Below are 22946 nucleotides of genomic sequence, written 5' to 3'. Positions count from 1 at the left end.
TCAGACCTGTTTATGACTTAAAATTTTATTGGCCCAAGGGTGGGGAATAATTTAGAAACTCTTCTATTATGTTTTCTTCCCTGTCAAATATTTTACATTATCAGCGGCAGGCCTTTTTTAGTGATCAAATTAGATTCAAATTAGAATTTTAAAAGATTTCTCTTTTTTTCCCCTATCGTTTCAGAAATGTACAAAATACGCTCATTAATTTAAATGTACAGATGGGAGTTATGAAAGGCCCTAGATTGTGCACACTGTAATGAGATGAAAAGAGACTCCTAACTTTGTTGGAACCAGTAAGGAAAGTAATACACCCTGAAGGCTACCTGTCAATCTCGGATGCAGATGGTACTTTTTTCAACGGACCTTTTATGTCAGTTCCTTCAGCTGCTTTTCAAGCAGACATGGCTCCCTAGAGGGAAAATCCTGTTGATCGGCTGCTGGTGGAGTATCCAAAGCAACAACACTGTCTCAATCACCTCTACTCTGAATGATTGTTTCCTGTAGCCATTGTACCTCTTTTTCACTCACCATCTTGTGCAGCCAAAGAGGGGAGGGGAACCAAACAAAACCAAATCTCAAAATCTCTTCTTTCTGATTCTTTTGTTTCATTTCATGATTCATTTTCTGGATGCAAAATTTGATTCGCCCGAGATATAATGCAAACCTTTTATTTATTGTGATAGGTGGACTTCATTTGAAAAAACAAAAACAAAACACAACCGAAAGGTGCTGTTTTTCCTCATCACTGATGAGGAAATTTAATTTACTGATGTAAATTAACTTTGGGTTAGTTAATAAATATCAGGCCGTTATCTCATAAGAACTAGTCTCATTCTGTTTCTAAATAATGTAACTCTACTGCCTTCCAAGCCCGCAGAAAATAAATAACCAAAGACATTTTCTGCATACTCAGAAAAGTCTGTCAGCTTTCTAAATACTTCCCTTGAAAATAGCATAGTTCCACCATAATTTCTTGGAATGTGGCAGATCTCGCCTCCTCAGATCTCTTGTGCTTGCTGCCATTTTTAAATCTGAGACAGCACAGAGACCATGAAGACAAATTAATGGGTCTCTTGGAGGGTAGCACAACTTTCCTTTAGGAGCACAAACTACTCTGGATCATAAAATAATAGAAAAGTACTTTTGCTGTTAGGGGAATGGTACATAGTATTAAACCATAGTAACAACTGTATGGTTTTACCATTATCTTCTAAATTAAAACATCATATTAATTATGGTTAATTCTTGCCTGAGATATCAGCTGCAAAACATTATGAAATACAGAAAAATGGATATTATAAATGGACACATGGTAACATCTTCAGCCGGTTTGGTTCTTGGTGCTAGGAAATGAAGGGAATTAATGTTGCGAGATATTCCTTCATTCATAGAATTAATGTTACTGAAAACAGCAGCATACTAGATTATGGAAGGGCCAGAGTAAGCAAATGTAACAAACAATATAACAATATATTTTTAAAGTAAAGTTGAATTAATTAATTGATGAATTAAATTAATAAAAAGAGGGAAATTCTATTTGTTTTCAGAACTTCGTGCACTGTACTGTCCAAGTCATTAAGTATCATGTCCATTTGAATTTTATTTCAAAACTGTGAACAAAAACAAAAAACAAAAACATCAAGTATAACAGTAATCAATAGAATATGCTTTGACATACTTTAGAACAGTGTTAAAACAAGCTGGAGAATTCTGGGAGTTATACTCTTAAAGTTGTCAAATTTGAAAAACACTGTTTTCGAGCATTAGAAGGAAAGCAGACACTTGTGATTGATTGGGTCATCATTTCCGAGATGTTTCTTTCTCTAAACAGAGAAACAAAATGACCATAGGCAGGCAAAAAAATCAATGAGAGTGGGAACAACTTCTAACTTCCTGTCAGCTTTCCCATTGAGTTTCCTTGTTGGAAGCTGGCAGGGAGCCGAGCTCTGAATGAACATGATTTTGAACTAGGTAAATGACAATACCTCAAATGGCATGAAAAAGACCAAAATGCTCCTTCATTTGCTCTTTATTTCCAAAACCTTGTTTGATGATAGCTCCATTTTAGCAGCAGAAAAAAACAAACAAAACTCAGGTCTAGAAGGTCAATGGAGAGTCTCAATCATTCAGTCACAGTTGTCCCAAAGGTGCTTTTTCAAAAGGCAACTGGACTGTTTTTTGAGGAAAAAGAAGAAGTTTAGCTTCTCACCCAAGAAGTTCATCAGTTGTGATGATGGGGGGATGGAAGGACAGGTAAAGACCAGTGGTGGGTTCCTCCTGGTTCCGCCGAGCCGGTAGCGGTGACGATATGATGTCACCGAACTGGTTCTGGCCCCCCGCCCACCCTGCCCCCAGTGTTATTCTTATGTTATTCTTTGGCCCCACCCCCAATCTATTGCTGCTTCATGAGTCCCAGCTGATGGGCTATAAGGAAAAAAACTGTTTAAACTCTTGCCGCCGGGCTTCAAAGGGCCGCCCTACAGCTGATCAGTGGTAAAAGGCAGTTTGGTGGTAGACCAGTGCCTCCAAAAACAAATGAGTAGATCACTGCCTGCAAAAATAAATGGGTAGAGCAGTGCCTCCAAAAATACATGAGTAGACCAATGCCTGAAAAAATAAATGGGTAGACCAGTACAGCTCTGCAAACAGTTAAAAGCCTGGTAGACCAGTATCTCTGCTAAATCCTAAATAAATGTCACATGACCATCAAGCCACGCCCACAAAATAAGCCACACCCACAGAACCGGTAGTAAAAAAAAATTAGAACCCACCCCTGGTACAGACAGGTCTAGAAAGTCTGTAAGATTTTCTTCTTTCTAATCTTCTGAAAGATTTATACTCAGTTTCTGGAATTCTGAGAGATGTAAGTTGTAGGAGCTTTATCTCTGATATTTGAGAGGCTACAATCACAACACTAAGAATGAGGAAAATCTCTCAGATTTTCTGCTCTCAGTTACTGCACCTACCTGGTCAAGTAAGAGAAAAGGGGGCAGTAAGGATACCCTTATAGCAAAATTAGCTCAACTGATGATAAACTGTAAGAGAACTTTCCCTTATGGTAAATTTTGCATTATTTCTTTGTTGCAATTCTTATATAAAAATGTGATAACTTGAGGCAAGGCATCAATATAAAATATGGTATGGAACTGACCAAATAAACCAGGAGGTTGCAATCCTTTTTAGGTTGAAGACAAGCTATGAGCCACATCCCTCAAAGTGGGTGAAACTGGGGCAAAGAAATAGAGATAGTATAAAATTAATTTAATGTAATGCAACCTATATTACAGATAAGTAAAATTAAGTGGAAATAATTGTACATAACTGAAATGCTTATCCTATGATTATTTAATATCTCCATCACCATCACTATGACATTAAGAATGCAGTCTGGTGTCAGTCGGAAAACACTTTGGAGTCTACACTCAAGGTTTATGCTGGTGCCCGGTTCCAGGATTTTCATGATAAATAAAAACATTTAGGAAGAGGGATAAGAACCCTTGTCCTCTGCTTTTTAGTTACCACTCAAAAGCAACCAATTTCAGACAGGTCACTATTATCCCGGACAGCTGGCAACTTTTTTCAGCAAATCTTTCAGAAAGATTTCAATTATTTTCAGGTGTGAATCTCTGAGACCTGGGAAAGGATGAGAAATGAGTTCTTACTAGATAAAAGAACAAGAAAGAGAGACGATTCTCTAATCCAGCAGAGTTGGTTTCATCGTGTTTAATCTCTCACAAAGCATTAATATGTAGCAAAGAAAAGAGAAGTAAAATATTAAATGAGATTTCAAAGTATCGTTTTTCACTTTTGCTCTTTGAAATATTTCCCCTGCCTTTCATTACAAGCTCCTTCTTTCCCCTTTGTCTTCGGCCAGAGATATTCCAAGTTGACTGGCATAACAAATCCACCTACAATAATTGTGTCCCAGAGATTTTCTCCTTTACAGGTCTGTAAATGTTCTACAAGTCCAATAGCTATTCTGTCCCTTCTAGAGAAGGACACGAAGAGAAAAAAACCTGCGAATGAACATGAATAGAACAGAAGCACTGAATAGCAAAGACAGAGACTACTGAATTTATTTAATACTCCCTCTCTGTTTCACAAAAATGGCCTGGGTAATCTTTTGAAAAATAATAACCGGGTTCATTTCAGAGTCTGCACAATGCTCCTCTTTGTCCCTTGTAAGTCTCTCAAATGTCTTATTTTAAAGGAATATATAGTACTCCCGGAAGACATTTTCCCATTTCTATTCTCTTCAACTCCTGTGAGCCCTTGTTCTGTGTGATAAGGCAATCTCCTTCGGGATCTGAGCTGTGTAGTTTTGCACCACGAGTGACAAGGACTCGACTTGAATAACTGCTGTGCGCAGGTTGTAATTATGTCAGCTGGAGTGTTGAACAAGGGGACTGATTAATGGGAACCCCAGCCCAGGCACCATCCCTATCAAAACCTTCGTGCAGGCCAAGCAAGTGGGGATGGGTTAAAGCAGAAAGACAAAACATGCTGTATTGTCCATGATAGATGAATTGCTCCAACAGTCTTCAGGCAGATGTTCCAGGACAGTATAATATACAATTACTCTGCCTTATCACCTTCCAAGGGACAATAAAGCTTCCTCCTTCTATAGCTCATGTGAGTGAAGGCAAAATTAGTTTTACTTTTACAACACTGACTCACTTATCATGTTGCCTTGATTGTGCTTTTACAGCTAAAGAAAACATATATTCCACTTTTAAACTAAAAAAAGATCCTTTTAATACAGAAACCAGACAACTCCTTGGAAACTATTTTGCCTCACAGTGGTAGAATTCTGGGGTTCTAAAGGATACATGACTATCATTGAAAGAGCAGGTCTGTTAACATGCTATTTCAGGAGAACTGAATCGTATTTTGTTAAACCGAATTAGTCACCCAAAACTGTCTTTGGACCCATAAATGCTGTTTAGAAGCCCTGGATAAAATGAGTTGCATTTGCTAACTACAATTATTGCTGCATTAAGTGATATTGAACAAGCATCTTCTGAGAACTACTTAAATAGAAGAAAGAGACAGAAAGACAGACAAAATGACTTTTCACAGCTAAACATTGTTTAAAAGAAACACTGATCCTATAACTTGAATTATTTCTCCCAAATTCAAACAATGCTTTACGATAGATTTGAGCCAAAATGATTTTTGAAATTGAGCCCCAAGGTATGTGAAGAAATTTTCCAGCAATTCCTCAAGGACAGGATGCTCCCCTAGCAGTGGCAGTTCCATACTACAGAAAAAGTCATCATGATGACTTCCCTAGGGATTTCACTGAAAAGTGGAAGCCAGGGAGAGAGTAAACTACAGAGATAATTGGACAATAACAGACTACATTCACAGACCTTCTCTGTATTAAATATTACATGAAAGCATGTATTTATTTATATCCTGCCTTCATTATTTTTTTATAAATAACTGAAGGTCTGTCTGTCTATCATCATCCATCCATACATAATTTTAAATAGTCTATAAACTGATTAAAAACCAGATTATTATTCACCTATTTATATTTGGTCAACTCAAGGCAGCTAACATACCTAATACTTCTGCTTCCTATTTTCCCCATAACAATAACTATGTCAGTTGGGTTTTAGTTATTAGCTTTCAATTTGGGTGTCCTCCTGGACGCATGGCTGTCTTTAGAAGAGCATATGACGGCCGTGGCCGTGGGGGCTTTTTATCAAGTTCGCCTGATTTGCCAGTTGTGTCCCTTTCTGGATTGGGACTCTTTATGCATGGTCACTCGGGCACTCGTCACTTCCCGCCTGGACTACTGTAATGCTCTCTACATGGGGCTCCCTTTGAGGAGCACCCGGAGGCTCCAACTGGTGCAGAATGCGGCCGTGTGGGGGATTATGGGAGCGATGGGGCGCTCCCATGTGACACCCCTCCTGTGCGAGCTGCATTGGCTTCCGGTAGTCTTCCAGGTGCGCTTCAAGGTGCTGGTTACCACCTTTAAAGTGCTCCATGGCTTAGGGCCTGGGTACTTACGGGACTGCCTTCTGCCACCGATAGCCTCCCACCGGCCAGTACGCTCCCACAGAGAGGAACTCCTCAGGGTGCCGTTGGCCAGACATTGTCAGCTGGCGACCCCCAGGGGGAGGGCCTTCTCTGTGGCAGCACCTGCCATCTGGAACGACCTGCCCCCGGAGATACGTAGGGTACCAGATCTCTGTGCTTTTCGCCGTGCCCTTAAAATCTTTTTATTTCATCAAGCTGGGCTGGCGTAATCCCCCCTTAGATATTTTTAGATATTTTTAACTGTAAATTGATTTTAGTTGGGGTGTTTTAAATTTATTGGGCCAAAATTTGTTTAATTCTTTTAAAAATTTTAAATTTTGTATGTGATGTTTTTATTCTTGGCTGTTCACCGCCCTGAGTCCAGCAGGAGAAGGGCAGTATAAAAATTTAATTAAATAAATAAATAAATAAATAAATAAATAAATAAATAAATAAATAAATAAATAAATAAATTTTTATTTATTAAATTTGTTTGCCGGCCATCTTGCCACAAGGCGACTCTGATTGCTACCAGGAACCCCTTAAAATAAACTCTACATCCTTTCATTCCTTTTAGGCATCACTAATCATTTAATCATGTGGTCTTCTGTGTTAATTCAACAAAATGTTGTGTTGTCTGTGCCATCACTGGATAGTAGTGATCATTCAGCAGACATGCACTTATTGCAATTAACAATGCTACATGCCAGATAGCTAGATATCTAGGTAGGTAGGTAGGTGGGTGGGTGGGTGGATGGACGGACGAACGGATGGACGGACGGACGGACAGACAGACAGATTTAGACAAATTAAGGTAGACTTGACTAGACTAATCCAAGGGTCTCCAACCCCCGGTCCGTGAACTGGCACTGGTCCGTGGCATGCCAGAAACCAGTCTGTGCAAAAAGCAAAGCCCCATCCACAGTATGCAGGCAGCACATGAATCCATGCCCCCACCCGTCTGTGAAAAAACCTCTCTCCAAGGAACTGGTCCCTGGTGCCCAAAAGGTTGGGACTGCTGGAGTAGTCCACATACAAAGAAAAGTTTTCTGTTACTGCAAAATGTGAAACTCTCAAAACTTCTAAAAAGTGATATTGCTGCTAAAAAAAATAACAGTTGTAGAATACTGGTTGTCCAACTGTCAACTGTGAAGACTAAAGAAACTAAATAATCTGCCTGGAGAAATAAAAATATACAGGTGGGAGATCCTCTTTAGTAAGTCACAGTTTATTTTCTAGTACTTCCTGGCACTATATGAATTAACATCTCTAGGTTTTGATAGCAAAAGATTACTTCCTCTGAGGGTTTCTACTAAGCTGCAGGACTTTTAGCTTCGTGTTATATCCATGTGCTCGTGGCAAGGAAAGGCTACAGAGATTGCAAAGAGCCAATATTAGCTACTGGGAAAAGTTTTCTTCATAGCAACAATGACAAGTCACTGGCTAGCAGCTAAGAAAGGAGATACCGAAACTAGAAAAATAGGCTATTTCCTAACTCTCTCCTCAGATCATGTCCACAGCTTTCCTGATCCCTTCAGCATACACTTCAAAATACTTTTATAGTTCATCTATCTATATACTACTAAAATACTACTTGTCATGGCCTTTAAGTGCGTGAAATGGTGGATCATAGGGCATCAATTTTTGAACCAAGATACCTCAAATGAGCTGACTTACAGAATGTGTCCAAAATCTGGGACCCATGATTCCTGAGGGAATAAAATTTGGGGAAGGTTTGGCTACCTCAGTGCTACCGGTTGCTGCTATGGTTGGGCTATTGCCCCAGTCTTGAGGTCTTCATTTTTAGGCTATGATTTTTAACATGGTAAGTAGATAGGTCAGCAGTATGTGATAGAAAAGCAACAGTTTTAGATGATTTACAACAATGGCTATGAAGAAGGTTCCATAAGGTATGATACTAAATAAAACTGGTAAGGAAGGTGCAGTCCAGAATTTCATTTGGAAATATATTCCCCAGTCTAGAAAAATCTCAAGTATAAGTGACATTGACAGAGAACACCAGAGGGTTTAAACTGGGTGATCGGAAGCAACTTCACCATTTTCTAAATAGATCTGACCTCATCCGCCATGGAAACTACTGTGTAAACAAGCAAATCCCCATGGCAGTGATTTTATGAATGTATCCACTATATGGTCTCAACATTAAAGATGTCCTCACCAGCCAAAAACAGTTACGACCATAACTGGGATAAGAATTCCCATTGCTAGGCAAGGTGATTATTCAGTGAAATTAGGCCCAATTTTACAATCTTTTTGCCATGGTTGTTAAGCGAATCACTGCAATTGTTAAGTAAATCATGCTGTTAAGCCAATCCAGTTTCCCTCATTGACTTTGCTTATCAGTGCTGGGTGGGAAGGCTGCAAATGGTGACTACATGATCCTGGGACACTGCAATTGTTATAACTAAATGCCAGTTACCAAGTGCCTGAATTTTGATCATGTGATTGTGTGGACCCTATGATGATCTTAAGTGCAAGGACTGATTTAAGTCAGTTTTTTCAGTGCTGTTGTAACTTTGAACAGACTAAATGAATGACTGTACACCAAGGATCACCTATACTTATCCCAGCATCTTTCTGAGGTGGGTAAAATGAGGACCCAGATTATTGGGGGCAATATGCTGACTCGGTAAACTGCTTAGAGAGGGCTGTAAAGCACTGTGAAACAGTATATAAGTCTATTGCTATTAAGTCCTTTTTTAATCCACCTTTAAGATATCTTCTGTAGAACCCTACTTTCTGTTTTCCTATTGTTACCCTGTCAACATTTACTTGTTCTCCTATTTCTCTTTCATGCGGCTGATTGCTATGTTTCAATTGCCAAGCAGATTCAGCTGAAAGATGGGGATGCAGGTAGGTCTGGAAAAAGTTTTAAGCATTGTATTCATCAGAAAGGAAGGGGAAAAAATTGAAGACAACCCTCTCGAAAGAAAAATAGATGGGCATAGCACTGTTAATGAAAGTGACTCTCTATAACTGAAACCACTTCTCAAGATTACTCCTTCACTATCAGCCCTTCAGGTAGATCAGACAAGAAATCTAACGTCAATAATATTTTAGAGCAAAGGTATTATAACAGAATCTTGTAAGTCTGAATATGCCCTCTCCTCCCCAACTTCATGAGAACTAAGGATGGGACTGCCTGAGACATTTACCCAGGTTATATTTCTGCCCCGGAATCAATCCTCTTTTATTTGACTATTGCATTGGTAGTGCCTCTTTCTCCTATCCCTCAGGATCATTTCCTCTACCTTCTACACCTGCTCAGCAATGGTGTGCATACTGTATATAGCATGTATGTGTATGTACAATACATTATATCACTTTTTCAGAAGCCGCTTTCCCAAAAGTAGATGGACTTAGGACAAAAAAAATAAATAAATTGATGTACTGATTCAGATCAATTACTTGTAAAATACAGTAAGATGCAGAAATGAGGGCAGGGGATGATGGGATGGGAAATCAGTGGGGATGAAGTAAGGGAAGGGGATGACTATATAGGGAAGAGAAACTGGAGTTATGGTTAAAAAAAAAAAAAAAGCCAGGAAAGAAATATTGAATTCCCTCTTTAGGCCTTTCAAAAAGATTAAATTCATCCAGCAAATGGACAACTAGCAACAGCTAGTTGTCAAAGGCAGCTGTGCTTTGCAACAGGAATGTCTGCAGCCATCTGCATCGCATGCTCATTCCTTTGATTTCATCACCGTTTCTTATTATCAGCAAATGTAGGACACTTTTCACTCACAGTTCACTGGCAATTATTTTGAAAAAAAAAAAAAGATGTTTTCCTGTTGGCTAAATTCAGTATACTTAGAAAGTTTTCAAGGGAAAAAGACATTACAAAAATGCATTCAAAACATGGATACAATTATATTGCAAGTCAATTTTATTCAGCCTTCAGATGATTGCCCTCCACTCAAGCTCTTTTAGCTGTTTAGAAGGCTTCCTTTTACCGATTCTTTTAAGTAAAAACTCCTTAAGGATAGAAGGCTGGGTATATCACATATTTTTTTACAGCATTTCTTAAAGAAAACAGCTTTTATAGACAACTTAAGGTGGGGAAGGTTTCCCAAATGGTTAATTCAAACTGTGCAGGAGATGATGCAATTTTTAATACTAAAGTAATAATTGTTGAAGAAGAAATCCTCAGATATAGAAGATTACTTTTTAATAATTATCCCCAGATTGACTGATCATTGTCTAGCATACCTGAATTTATATTGTATACTCAAATTCTCTAGAACCAAAACAAATGATTTCAACAGTCATCCTCATTATGAAGTCAAGAAACTCTAGCAGGCAAGCTCCTATGCAGTAGTTGTAATCCAATAGATCCCTAGACCCCGGTTTCACATACACATATCTGGTCATCTGTGATGTATCATCTCTGAAAGCCTCCAGAGTTCCCTAAACACCAGTAACAACACCCTACTCATTTTGAGTGGTTTATTTAAAAAAAAAAAAATCAGACATCCTGTCATGAGACTATTGACAAGTTAGAGAATGGTGTAATATTATTAAGGATGATACTCTATTTTTGTAGGTAATACAAAAATTTTGCAGACCAGGAATTTATCTTCTTAAAACTCATTTAATGGATACACAAGTTTCTTATCCTGTCTGGTTACTTTATAAATTGAAAAAAAATAGAAGTAACTGAGACAATTCTAAACATTGGGGCTTTAGCTTGCATTCTGATTTCTTTATTTGATATTTCATGTGATTTTTGAAGCAAATAAAAAATAAACTCGGTGGATGGTTTAACATTGTTTTGAGATTTGATAGTAACACAGATGCAGTTAAGATAAATTTAACTCTAAAGTTGATTTACATTCTGACAGGCCTTCCTATACCTATTCTATCTTATTATTTAATCATTTTGCAGGATATATTCAACAGTTCATTTAGTGAAGTTCGAAGTTACAACGGCAATGAAAAAAGTTCTTTATGGCCGTTTTTCACACTTGTTTTTCACACTTATGATTGTTGTAGCATTCCCATGGTCACATGATCAAAATTAAGATGCTTGATCACAGCGTCCTAGGGTCATGTGATCAGCTTTTGCAACCTTCTGACAAACAAAGTCTATGGGGAGGCCAGATTCACTTAGTAACCATGTTACTAATTTAAGAACTGCAGTGATTCACTTAACAAATGTGGTGAGAAAAGTTGTAAAATGGGGCAAAACTCACCTTAAAAAATTTCTCACTTAGCAACATAAATTTTGGGGTCAGGCATAACGTTTGTGTTCGTAAATTGAGGACTACCTATATAATACATTTCTTTATAGGAATCATTTGTAATTATTTCCAATTACACAATCTATTTTAGGTCTTCTGTTGTCCCTTTTCCTGACTTACAAAATAGCACAACAAAAATGTATTAATTCAATTTTTGTTATTAGCGTCTTCTTATATTTTGGATCAATTGTATTTAAAAGTAGGGTATGTGAAATAACACTGACTGAAAAAACTGTTGAAGAGTCCTTTAGTTAAAAATTTTACTCACATTTGTTTTTCATGGTTAGTTATATTAACAAAGTAATTTCTGATAAATTACTGGCTTATATAGAAACACTTATTTAGACATATAAATGTAATATGGAAATTTATTTTTAATCCCACTTGAGATTAAAATTCCCCAAACAATTTTTAATATTTATGTTTGGGTAGTTTTCTATTTGGTTTGATTAACTCAATTTGTTAATCAAAACAGAAGTCTGTTGCTTCATTCAGCAATTGTTCAAAATGCCTGTTGCCACTTGCCATTAGTTGAAAAAGAAGGGAAGGGGCAGAAAGAGAAAGAGAACAAGTAAAATGGTTGCTTATCATAGGTATATAATTCTAAATAGCTGTGGGTACTGTATACCTATTAAGTATCTCTACTTTATGTAGGTATATGCTTAAATAAGTTATGTGTTCCATAAATTTATAACTCTCATGTGTGTGTGCGTGTGTGTGTGAGGGGGAGAAGGGAGAGGGAGAGAGGGAGGTTAGGCAGCAAAATTATTCTGACAACATAAAAGACAATTTAAAGGGTTTAAGGAACAAGAACTTGGTATTCACTAAGATAAACATACTCCCCAAGAAAAGAATATTAATTCCATAACCATTATCTTAGTTTAATTTCTCTATGAATTTCTCAAATAAAAATCTAAATAGGATTTTATCGAGTATTTTAATGTTACATTTTGCTCTCCTTTTGTCGTTTTCTTTCCCTTTGTCATATTGCAGCCCGCATATCAACCCCATAGAAACTTTTATGTATCTTATCCATAATAAACTCAATTTTTTTTTACTAGAAATCTAAAGAAGCCTAACAATGGTTGAAAGTTATCTATTTTAAAGTCCCCTTTAGACTGAGAGGCAGGTGTAAAACAGTAATATCCATCTTTTTCTTTCTGAAACCTTGATAGTGGAGGAAAACAAAACAAAAGGCAAGCTGCAACATTATCTCCACAGAGTTAGAAAACACACACAACAACTTCATTACACGATAATAGCTCAACCGCTTGGGGAATACTGCCAAAATAGTACTGTCAAAAGATAGTTTATGTTTTTCTTAGCAAGGCTTGCATTTCTACCGCCATGTATATAAAATAAAAGCTAACTACTACACAAGGGATTGTCCAGAGATATTCCATGTAGAATGACCATCCCTAAAGATAACTATGTGGTCCTTCCATAATGGGAATAGAGATTAAAGAATCATAAACATGTTTATTTTGATTCTTATGTGGAAAGTAGTAAGGTCATTTGATTTTCAAAATGGTTACACTAATTACATGGTGAACTCAGGGCTTCTTTATTTTTTAATTATTATCACAATTATATCACAAAACAAATTTATAATTTTTTAAACCCCACACTAAGCTCCTATACCATGATCTCAGAAAAACATAAATACACTTGTTAACTCGAATTTAATAACATATATACACTGTACATCTTGAACACAAAAACTGAATTGAGTTAAAAGGTAAATATTTTCTAATTATTCTGAAGACCGCTTTACAATTAATCAAAAAATCAAATTGGAAAAACTTTGAATTACCAATCTAGAAGCCTTGGAGGGGTAGCAAGAAAAAAATATTGGGCATGATACTGTTTTACAGTATTATTTTACAGAAGTATTAGCATGCATAATATGCACAGGAACCAATTCTCTTTTTTTCTTTGGAACAAAAATGGTAAAAATGCAACTCTAAATTTGTTTAAGATGGGCATTTTCATATTTATAAATGGAGAAAACATGAAATCAGCTATCCAAACAAGTGTTAACTTGTATAAAGTAGTAGAAAGTTGAATTGTGCAGAAGTTTTTTTTTGCTTCATCACTATGATATCCACCCCACACACAATGGTGTAGGTATTTTGTGTGAGTGTGTGGTTTGAGCAGTTGCCATTAGCAAGAGTCCCTATACTGTAACTGGATCTTGTGCAGCTTCCAAAAGAGTATGGAACAAATATGAACACCTTATTGATAAAAAGTAGTAGGAAGCAAGTACATTTTTGCATTAAATTTGTAAAATAATGAATGACATTCCTGGTACTGTGGCATAAGCCCAAATGCTCTGCTATATTTAAAATAGAAGCATAAGATTAAAATAGATGATTAGTCCAATTTAATCTTATGCTCCTATTTTAAATATAGAGATCAGGATTGTTGGGTAAGTATTTCTGGAAATATAAGAGGAAAAATGAAATCTATAAGAAATGGTTTAGGAAGCAAGAGCAATGGATCAAAACCATCCACAAATTAAATGAGAAGGAAAAGCAGACCTGCATACCATGGAGGGGAGGGGAGGGGAGAGGAGGGGAGAGGAGAGGAGAGGAGAGGAGAGGAGAGGAGAGGGGAGGGGAGGGGAGGGGAGGGGAGAGGAGAGGAGAGGAGAGGAGAGGAGAGGAGAGGAGAGGAGAGGAGAGGAGAGGAGACTACAAAATCGCACACAACTGGATAGGCTGCTTTAAGAGATAATCATGGTTTCCTATAAATATTTCTTTACAAGGTAGTTACCATATTGATACTTTCCTCTAACCAAGAAAAGAAAGCATAATAAGAATCAGAGCAATTTTTAAAAATCTCCATTGGGATTTTTCTACATAGTATGCTATGCAAGCAATGCAATTAACTTATTCCTCTTCTCGCAAAAAAGATGGGCGATGTCTCAAGAGGTTGAATAGAAAGCAAACTGGTCCCCTAGGCATAAGGAAGTGCTCTGAGTTGAACCGCCATGTCAGTTTTGGGGCCAGACCTCATGGGGGCCTAATCCTAACCCAGATGACTTTCCCATTTCCAATGGGTTTTCCCATGCAATGTGCAAAGAATGTCTCAGTGGGCCAACAGTAAAGCAAATTGAGCCCCTAGGCATAAGAAGACTCTTGGCATTGAACTGTCACATATGGCCCCCATGAGGGAGGCCTCATGGGGGCCAAATTATAATGCTAACCTCAGATGACTTTTCCATTTCCAATGGGGCTTTACTGTGCAATATGATTAGGACGTTTCGGGAACCGTATACCTGGTTCTATAGGTATAAGGAGGAGCTCTGAGTTGAATCGCCATGTTGGTTTTGAGGCCACACCTCCCAGGGACCCAACCGTAACCTTAACCCCAGATGACTTTTCCAAATATTATATTGACAATTCAGTTTGTCTGGACTTGAAACCTATTATTGCATCTTTAAATTATAATAGAAAAACTGGCTGAAATTTATAAAATCATAAACATCATATAAAGGCCAGCATTTGAAATAGCAACTCTAATAGAGGCCCAGAAATTGTAGAGAGCAAGTATAAATAAGATGCAACAATTATTTCTATGTTACACTATATACAAAGCAGTGCTACAGAGATTATTATTTTTAATATACTATTATAGATAACTACACTTGGGTCTCTAATATATTTTTTTTAATACACAAAGTTAGAAAAAAAATTAAGCTTTTTTCATTTATTTCTAGTCTAAATTTTACCCTAGCAAAAATGAAGATGGAACACACACAAGATGTGTATCTCTTCCCTCTCAGATCTCTGTTGGTTGTGCAACAGTAATCAAACAAGAAAACTGGAACAGATTACCTCTTTCCTATTTAACTCTCAGTTAAGGAGAGTTAGTGGAGTTCTTACTCAGAATTGTCAAAGACAATTCTGAGTAACAGTGGTTATAGTGGTTTTCTATAGTCCAATCTGGCATTTAATAATTGGTACCAACATATAAAACAAAACAAAACAAAAACAAGCTGTGAGCACCACAGCTGCAAAGCAAAAATCCAGAAAGAATGCAAGGAATCCAGGAATGTTCAAATTTCAGCACTCAATACTCTAGGAATTCAGTGGTTGTTCCCAACAAATGCCCCTCCCCACAGCATCTTCTTAAGTCTTAGTCCCCAGGTGTGCCTTGTGAAGAGGGGTGGGGTGCTCTCCTCCCAAGTAGTCAGGTCAGTTTGCACTGTTCTCGCCTTCTCTCCACTCTCCATGTTTGAGGATCAGGAGGGGGTGGTCCTTGCTCATCACCTGAGCTCTGTCTCTCATGTTCACTACTTAGCCTCTCTTGGTCATCCTGACCCCCTTCCTCCCTGCCTACAAGCCATCCCAATCCTGAAAGGCCCTGGCCTGACTGGGCCTGCTCCTCCCCATTTTCCTCCCAAGCCAACGAAGCCGCCCCCTCGATCTCTGTCTGTTCCAGTTCTGGCTCGTCTTCCTCCGCAGATTCAGGGTCCGATGGGGGCATGACACATCAGGTATTTCAAGTCTTCTCATTGAGTACCATTTAATTATGCAACACGGAACACCATTTAGGTTTTCTTTAGGAAATATCCATAGGCACTACCACCAGAATTGGTGAATGAAAAATATATTTATCTATGCACACTATCAAGTATGATACTTTGGATTAGGTACAGTGTACCTAGATTTCTATTTCATATGTATCTTGTAGTTATCTTGCTGATCTTTAAAATATTGTTAAGTATCAATCATTGACCCATATGGAAATAGTTTAAGCAAAATGAAAACAAATTTATGGTGGAAGATTTGTTCTTCATATTTTTGTTCAAAAAATTATTCTACTGTTGTTATTTTCAATTTAGTCATTGACTAAGTTAAATTAAACCATTAACCATTAAACATTCATACACCCTTCTGCCTGGAAATAAATAAATTTAAGACTATTTGTAAATAAAAAACTATTACCTGCAAAACATGAGTGAACAATTGGAAGATAAAGATTAACAATGATACATTGGTTATAATGATATAACTAGTACATATTGTATGTGTTCTTTAATGGAGGCTTAGGTAAAGTGAATATGTCCTCTGCTAAACTAAGAAACTACAGGATGAAGTCCATTTGTTAGCATATAAAATAATCTGAAATTGATTTAATTGACAAAGAACATCTTCAATTTTGGTTTTGTTCTAACTACTTTGGCATGCATAGAAGAACATATTGCAATATGGGCTTTTACTTTAAGAAGTGTAAGTACTTACAAAATAAATAGAAACTATGGATTTTCCAGGAAAACCATCTAACGTAATAAAACTAGTCTCAGTGAAATGCTTCTCTAGTATCACTGAAAATACACAACCCCACAATATCAGAGGCATTGTACCAGGCATTGTTAATTAAGTTATAATGCATTATAAATGCATAATATTATATTTCAGCACACATACGTATATTAAAATGTCTGCTATTTACCTTTAGGTATATCCTTTATATATTTTTAGAAAGATACATTTGTAAAATCAATGCAGTTTGCAAATCTGACTTTTTAAATTTCTAATCTATAAAGAAGTCTCTTTGTTTCTTTTTCTCTTTGTTTGTTTCTATTTCACAAAATAGTACAAACAAAGCAAAATAAATCACCAAGCATCTTACATAATGCTGCCTCTGTAGCATTAGTAGCTCTTTATTAAAGGTGTATTAGTGACTTAAAATCAGTCAGTGTTCTACTTTTTGTGGAAAAATTGGTTGTTAAAATTTCATTGTATTGTACAAAATACATTCCCAAGAACTGAATTTGACTTTTATTTAAAGTCAGTTCATTTCTAAGGCTACAGATTGTCCCCCCCCCATCCCAGTAACAAAGACTGTAAGTGAAAGAGAATTAGTTCTAAGAAATCACATAGTTTATTATTGAGCTGAACATGGGATAATGAGAACATGGAAAAGAAGATATAAGCTCTTTCCTTTCTTGTCACCTTTCTATCTCCAGCCCAGTCAACATTCCCAGGTAGTTTTAAAACAACATAAACTGCAAATTAAGATCAGCAAAAACATTTTGGGATTAACATTTTCACTCATGGAGGAAGTGACCTCTATTTTCTGTAAAGGACAAGCTGTGTTTCAATATCACTTGGAAAGATAGCAAAACCACAGCCCTTCAATTCCTCTCCTAATTAAGACAAGGATATCAATTCCTGGCTATGAATCATGCAGAATATTTTCAGTGGTACCATGGGGAGGATGAAATGCTGGGAACAACAACACTACAGCAAATAAACGAAATCCGTATTGTTAAAGTGACAGGCAGGTGCTTCAGTTTAAAATATTTAATGGACAATGGGCCTGTTAATTCTTTGGAGACTTTCTTTTTTAGTGTCATGGCTGCAACTCAAACATTTGTTTTCAAAACTGCACCTGATCTGAAAAGGCAATGCAGATCAACAGTCCCTCCACAGAGAATTCTAACAGACTTCACAGCATCTGCGAAATAAGCAGCATTAGCACTTCTGTGATTCATATAAGAGTCTTCTAAACAAGGTTCCATCCACACACAACTGGACAAAAGAGTCTTTTCTGAATGCTGTTAAATTCAGTGCCAATGAGGATGTCATTACAATATACATTATTTGTCAGTTTGTGTGAAACCCTCTGACAAATCAGATCTTCTGCCAATTCTACATTGTCACTATCAATCTCCGTACCTGTAGTCACACCAAGGACATCTGTAGGGTTTTTCCCCAGTATGTACACGTTTGTGTCGGGTCAGATGGGACTGGGTTGTGGAAGCAAAGTTACATTCATCACATTTAAATGGCTTCTCTCCTGAAAAATAAATAAATAAAAGTGATTCATTTTTAGAAGTAGAAAAGGCAAGGTTATTCTTTTTAATGTTTAACTGTGATCTAACAAGAGTGAAAAATGGAAGGTTTAAAAATATACAACTTAACTGCAAATTATTTTACTTACTTCAATGTGTGTATTATGTACATTAACTGTTTTTCTCTGGCTTAAATGATTCTGTTATCACTGTGGCTTGTCATTTCCATAAAATCACTAGTTGTGTTAAATTGTATGTATTTAGCAGCCATACAAATCATCTGCTATGAATTAATTTGCATTTATGTTATTCTATTGGATGTTTATCTGCTTTTAGCAAACAATATGGTGGAGATCAATCTTTGTTACAGCTTGAAGCATAGTAACAGATTCTTTATGAATAACTTATCATTAACTAGTAGTATTATGTGGTTGTATGTGTATGCCTAATATACAGTGCCTAGATCATAAAATAGATTCACTGTAATACTTATTTCTTTTAAAAAAAATTGTGATGTTATATTTTGAATCTTATCCCCAGGTAGGCCTCCACATGTGAATGTCTTTTCCCACTTTCAGATTTCAAGCCAACATAATTTCAAAAGACAGGACTGAGTTAGTTTTCAAACTGAACAGATGTTCAACAATTTATCACACAATAATGCATGGGGATAACTAGAAGCTCTGGAAAGAGACTGGATGAACAAAATAATGGCAGTACCTCAATCAGAAAAAGAGAAAATAAGGGCATGCATGGTATTAGCCCCAAATAATCCACTCCTTACTCTGAATCAAAGATAGCTCTGAGAGCACTTCTGCTAGTATACCTTTAACAACAGCTTAATATAAAATTTTCTTTATAGCAAAGTAGCTCTGCCAAGTTTATGCATATATTAAACAACCTAATTTGCACATTTACAAATAATTTGCACATAGCCTTAATATGCTAATCTGTGTTGAAGATATTGGGTGAAAGTAACAGGAGAAATAACATGTGTCACTTTCAAAAATTCACTTTCATGATTCCTTAGAGGTGTGCGGGTATGTGTATGTTAGTGGGAGGATGGATGACTGCAATAGTGTTTTTGAAAGGATATTATATTTTGGAACAAAAGAAAAATATTCCCTACTTTCAAATACATATTGATGGCAACTACTCTCTGGTAAACATCAATTCAGGGGCCATATTCTCATGAAATGATAATTTTTTTTTTGTATTAATAATGTGCAAGCTGATGCTGTTCCAATTGCTCTCAATAGCTGGTGCAAAGGGCACAGCTAAGAAACCTAGAATAAGGCAGAATAGGAAGGAATCACTAGGGATTTCAAAGTATACTATACTTTTTGTAACTCTGACAGAGAGAAAAATGTCTCTCCTTTTGTGCCCATCAAGTTTTGCCAAGACTCCAAATACCATGTGCATATCCTCAAGCAGAGAATGTGATCCTACATGCAAAGTGTGCATGACATGTACATGATCCAACTTAGAGCTTCTCCTCCGCCCCCCAATCCGATGTGTCACTGACATTGACAATGTTTTAGACACACAGAAAGAGAGAGAGACAGAGAGAGATTGGCTCAAGTTCATCCAATTGATTTTCATGCCTAAGGGAGGGGCTAGAATCTGTATTTCCTCCATCTTACTCTAGCATCTTAACCATTATGCCGTACTGACTCTCTCTCAAAGAATGTAATCAATTAATTAATTTAATTAATGCTTGCACTTTTTTTTCCTATGACACCTCTCAATGGATTCCAATAGATAAAAAGCATCCACAAAAGAGACCTAAAACAAGATGGAGTGACGACATCAGTAAGTACTGTGGGCCCAATTGGCAAAGGAAAGGTCAAGATCATATTGGTTAGAAACATGAAGAAGACACCTTCATCCTGCAGTGGGTAGACAATGGCTATGATGATGATGATGATGATGATGATGATGATGATGATGATGGCGACGACTTTTTTTAAAACTGCAGATTAAATTTTTCAGTATGTTCTAATTTTACTGCTCATTTTGTTTTACCCTGCTGGTATTATTGCTTTCAAGGCCCACTGCTTCAATGATTTTATTTAAAAAAAAAACATTTTAAAAAGTTAGTTAGTTAGTTTATTTAGTTAGTTTATTTGATTTGTATACCGCCCTACTCCCGAAGGACTCAGGGTGATGAACAGCCAAACAATAAAATACATAGATACAAAAAATTTAAAAACCAGATAAAATCAAATTAAATCATTTTGGCCCAGACAGATTAAAACACCCCAATAATTTAAAAACAGATTAAAATTTACATATTAAAAAGAGGGAAGAGATTAGGCCAAGCCCGCCTGGTGGAATAAAATGGTCTTCACAGCGCGGCGGAAGGTGCGCAGATCCGGGATCCTCCGTATCTCCGGGGGGAGCTCATTCCAGATGGTAGGTGCCCCCACAGAGAAGGCTCTCCCCCTAGGGGCCGCCAGTCGACACTGTTTGGCTGACGGCACCCGGAGGAGTCCCTATCTATGAGAGCGTACTGGCTCTCATAGAGAGGGACAAACAAATAAAGCAATATATAAACAAATAAAGCAATATATAACAAACAAATAAAGCAATATATAAGTCTTTACAGGTTTTGCTTCTGAATGGGGCCCGAGTATAAATTACATTTCAAAGCTAGATCATCATATATGGTTCTCTGATCCATTCATATGGAGATTTCACTCAAGATGGCGTTCCTGCTCTATTTAATGAAGAGAGGAAATGTATTCATGAAAAGAGATGCAAATGAAGAATACCTTGAGCAGAAACTATGGAGGACCATAAGAAGGATTCCCTGAGATTAATCTGAAACAAATGAAAGTCTTCCTCCGACAATACAGTTTAGTTTATTTAGTTTAGTTTATTTGATTTGTATACCGCCCTACTCCCGAAGGACTCAGGGCGGTGAACAGCCAAGCAATAAAATACATAAATACACAAAATTTAAAAACCAGATAAAATCAAATTAAATCATTTTGGCCCAGACAGATTAAAACACCCCAATAATTTAAAAACAGATTAAAATTTACATATTAAAAGAGGGAGGAGATTACAGGAAGAATGAAGAACAAATTGACAATTTTTTTGAGAGAGAAAATGGTCAGTGTTCAAGGAAGTTGGTGAGATAGCTCACTTCCAATAAAACATACCACCGAAAATTTCGTGTAATTAGATTTTGAACATTCCTACAAATACTGGCTTTGTTAGAAGTTAATAACAATTCTCTTCAAACATCACATTCTCTCCTAATAAGCGTTTAATGAAAAAGCACAAAGCATACTTGATATGGAATATGTTTCTTTTTTCGCACTGGGTTGGAGGGGGAGGTGAAAGAACAAGGCTACATATTACATTAAATTCAGTGCCAAGTACTGTAACTGCACATTAAAAGTCAAAGTGCAGTTCACATGAGAAATGGAAACGCAAAGTGAGCCACTCATCTGGATAAAATACATATATTATTAAATTTTCTCTCTTTATTACATTGACCTATAAATGCCTAGATGTGCAAGACTGAAATGAGCAAATGGAACTGATCACACAAACAGGATCTGTGTAGGTCACATAAGCCACTATCTTCAAAAATTCATGAGACTTTTTGAACAAAGGCACAAACTGTTGGAAGTATTTCTGTAGCTTCATAATAACTGTCTCAGAATTGCAATGTGCATGAAGTTTGGCTTTTCATATTCATCAGGTTCTCCATACCTCATGAAAGTTGATATACATCTGTGCACATGTTCTCTCTCTCTCTCTCTCTCTCTCTCTCTCTCTCTCACACACACACACACACACACACACACACAATTTTGCATTTCTGTTAGCTATGTAGATCAATCACCTTTCTATTTATACTCTTCCTCCCACCTTCCTCCCAACCCTATTGAGCAACAGCAGTGAAATCTTCCAATGTTTAAACCAATAGAATAAATTTTTGCTTAAAATATATTGGAATTTGAACATAAGAAACCAAGGAATGATAGTCATTTGTTCTTAATACAATTAGGCCCAAATGATGAAATATGCATCATAATTTCACAATTTATGTTTTGCCTTTCATACTTGTATTGTGATTTTGCATGTATGTAGACAAGAATAGGAGATGGTGTTTCAATGTGTGCTTCATTTTCATATATCCCTTGCTTACCTTTCCTTTCCCTGCTCCCCAACTCATTGGAACAACCTGTGACAGTAAGAGGCATCTACCTAACCCCAAATCCAGAACCTGGTTCATTACTTATAATTAAAAGATCAAAAGCACTGTCAGCAATATATTAATGTAGCTAACAATGGTATTTAGGTTGATTAAGGATAGCATAAAAGGCCAAACGTCTCTAGGAAAAAAGATAGACCAGATGAAGGAATGGTCTGAGTAGCAAGTCAGAAAAAAGGAATGTTTTATCTGCACTGATCCCAAGACAATATTTGAAGAAAAGAACTATGAAGACTGTCCAACTGAACCCTTGAATCTTCTTCAGAAGCACATTAGTAGGTAAATGTAAATAATGTTGTAACACATTACTTGTCTAGCTTATGATATATGACAACTACATCATATACTTTGAACTCTTCTCCAGCCAACCAGCCAATCTGTAAAGACACCCAAAACCACCACAAGAATAATTACAAAACCAAACACTCAGGGTCATAAATACAATTCAAGAACAATACACCATATTAACCAGCAGATCTCAACCAACTATGTGGCCAATGCCAGGAGCAGGGTGGATAAAAAATCAATGATTTTTTTAAAAAAAATCAAAAAAATCAGATTTTTTTTAATTTAAATCAGATTTTTTTTTTTATCAAATTTATTTTAATAAAAAACT

General features: G+C 36.7%; 1 protein-coding gene across 1 annotated transcript in view; it reads right to left on the bottom strand.

Moving 5' to 3' along the window:
- The window catches only part of ZNF407 (zinc finger protein 407), a 342542-nt gene that overhangs the window by 99541 nt on the left and 220055 nt on the right, over positions 1 to 22946 (bottom strand). Inside the window, exon 6 of the mRNA XM_070940650.1 lies at positions 17984 to 18104. Within this exon, the coding sequence (XP_070796751.1) occupies positions 17984 to 18104 (121 nt within the window). The remainder of the gene's footprint in view (positions 1 to 17983; positions 18105 to 22946) is intronic.

This window comes from Pituophis catenifer, unplaced genomic scaffold (genome assembly GCF_029215685.1).
Source record: "Pituophis catenifer annectens isolate HBS135680 unplaced genomic scaffold, rPitCat1.0.hap2 SCAF_3, whole genome shotgun sequence".
NCBI lineage: Eukaryota > Metazoa > Chordata > Lepidosauria > Squamata > Colubridae > Pituophis > Pituophis catenifer.
Note: the sequence above shows the minus strand (reverse complement) of the source record. Positions and strands in the feature narration are given on the sequence as shown.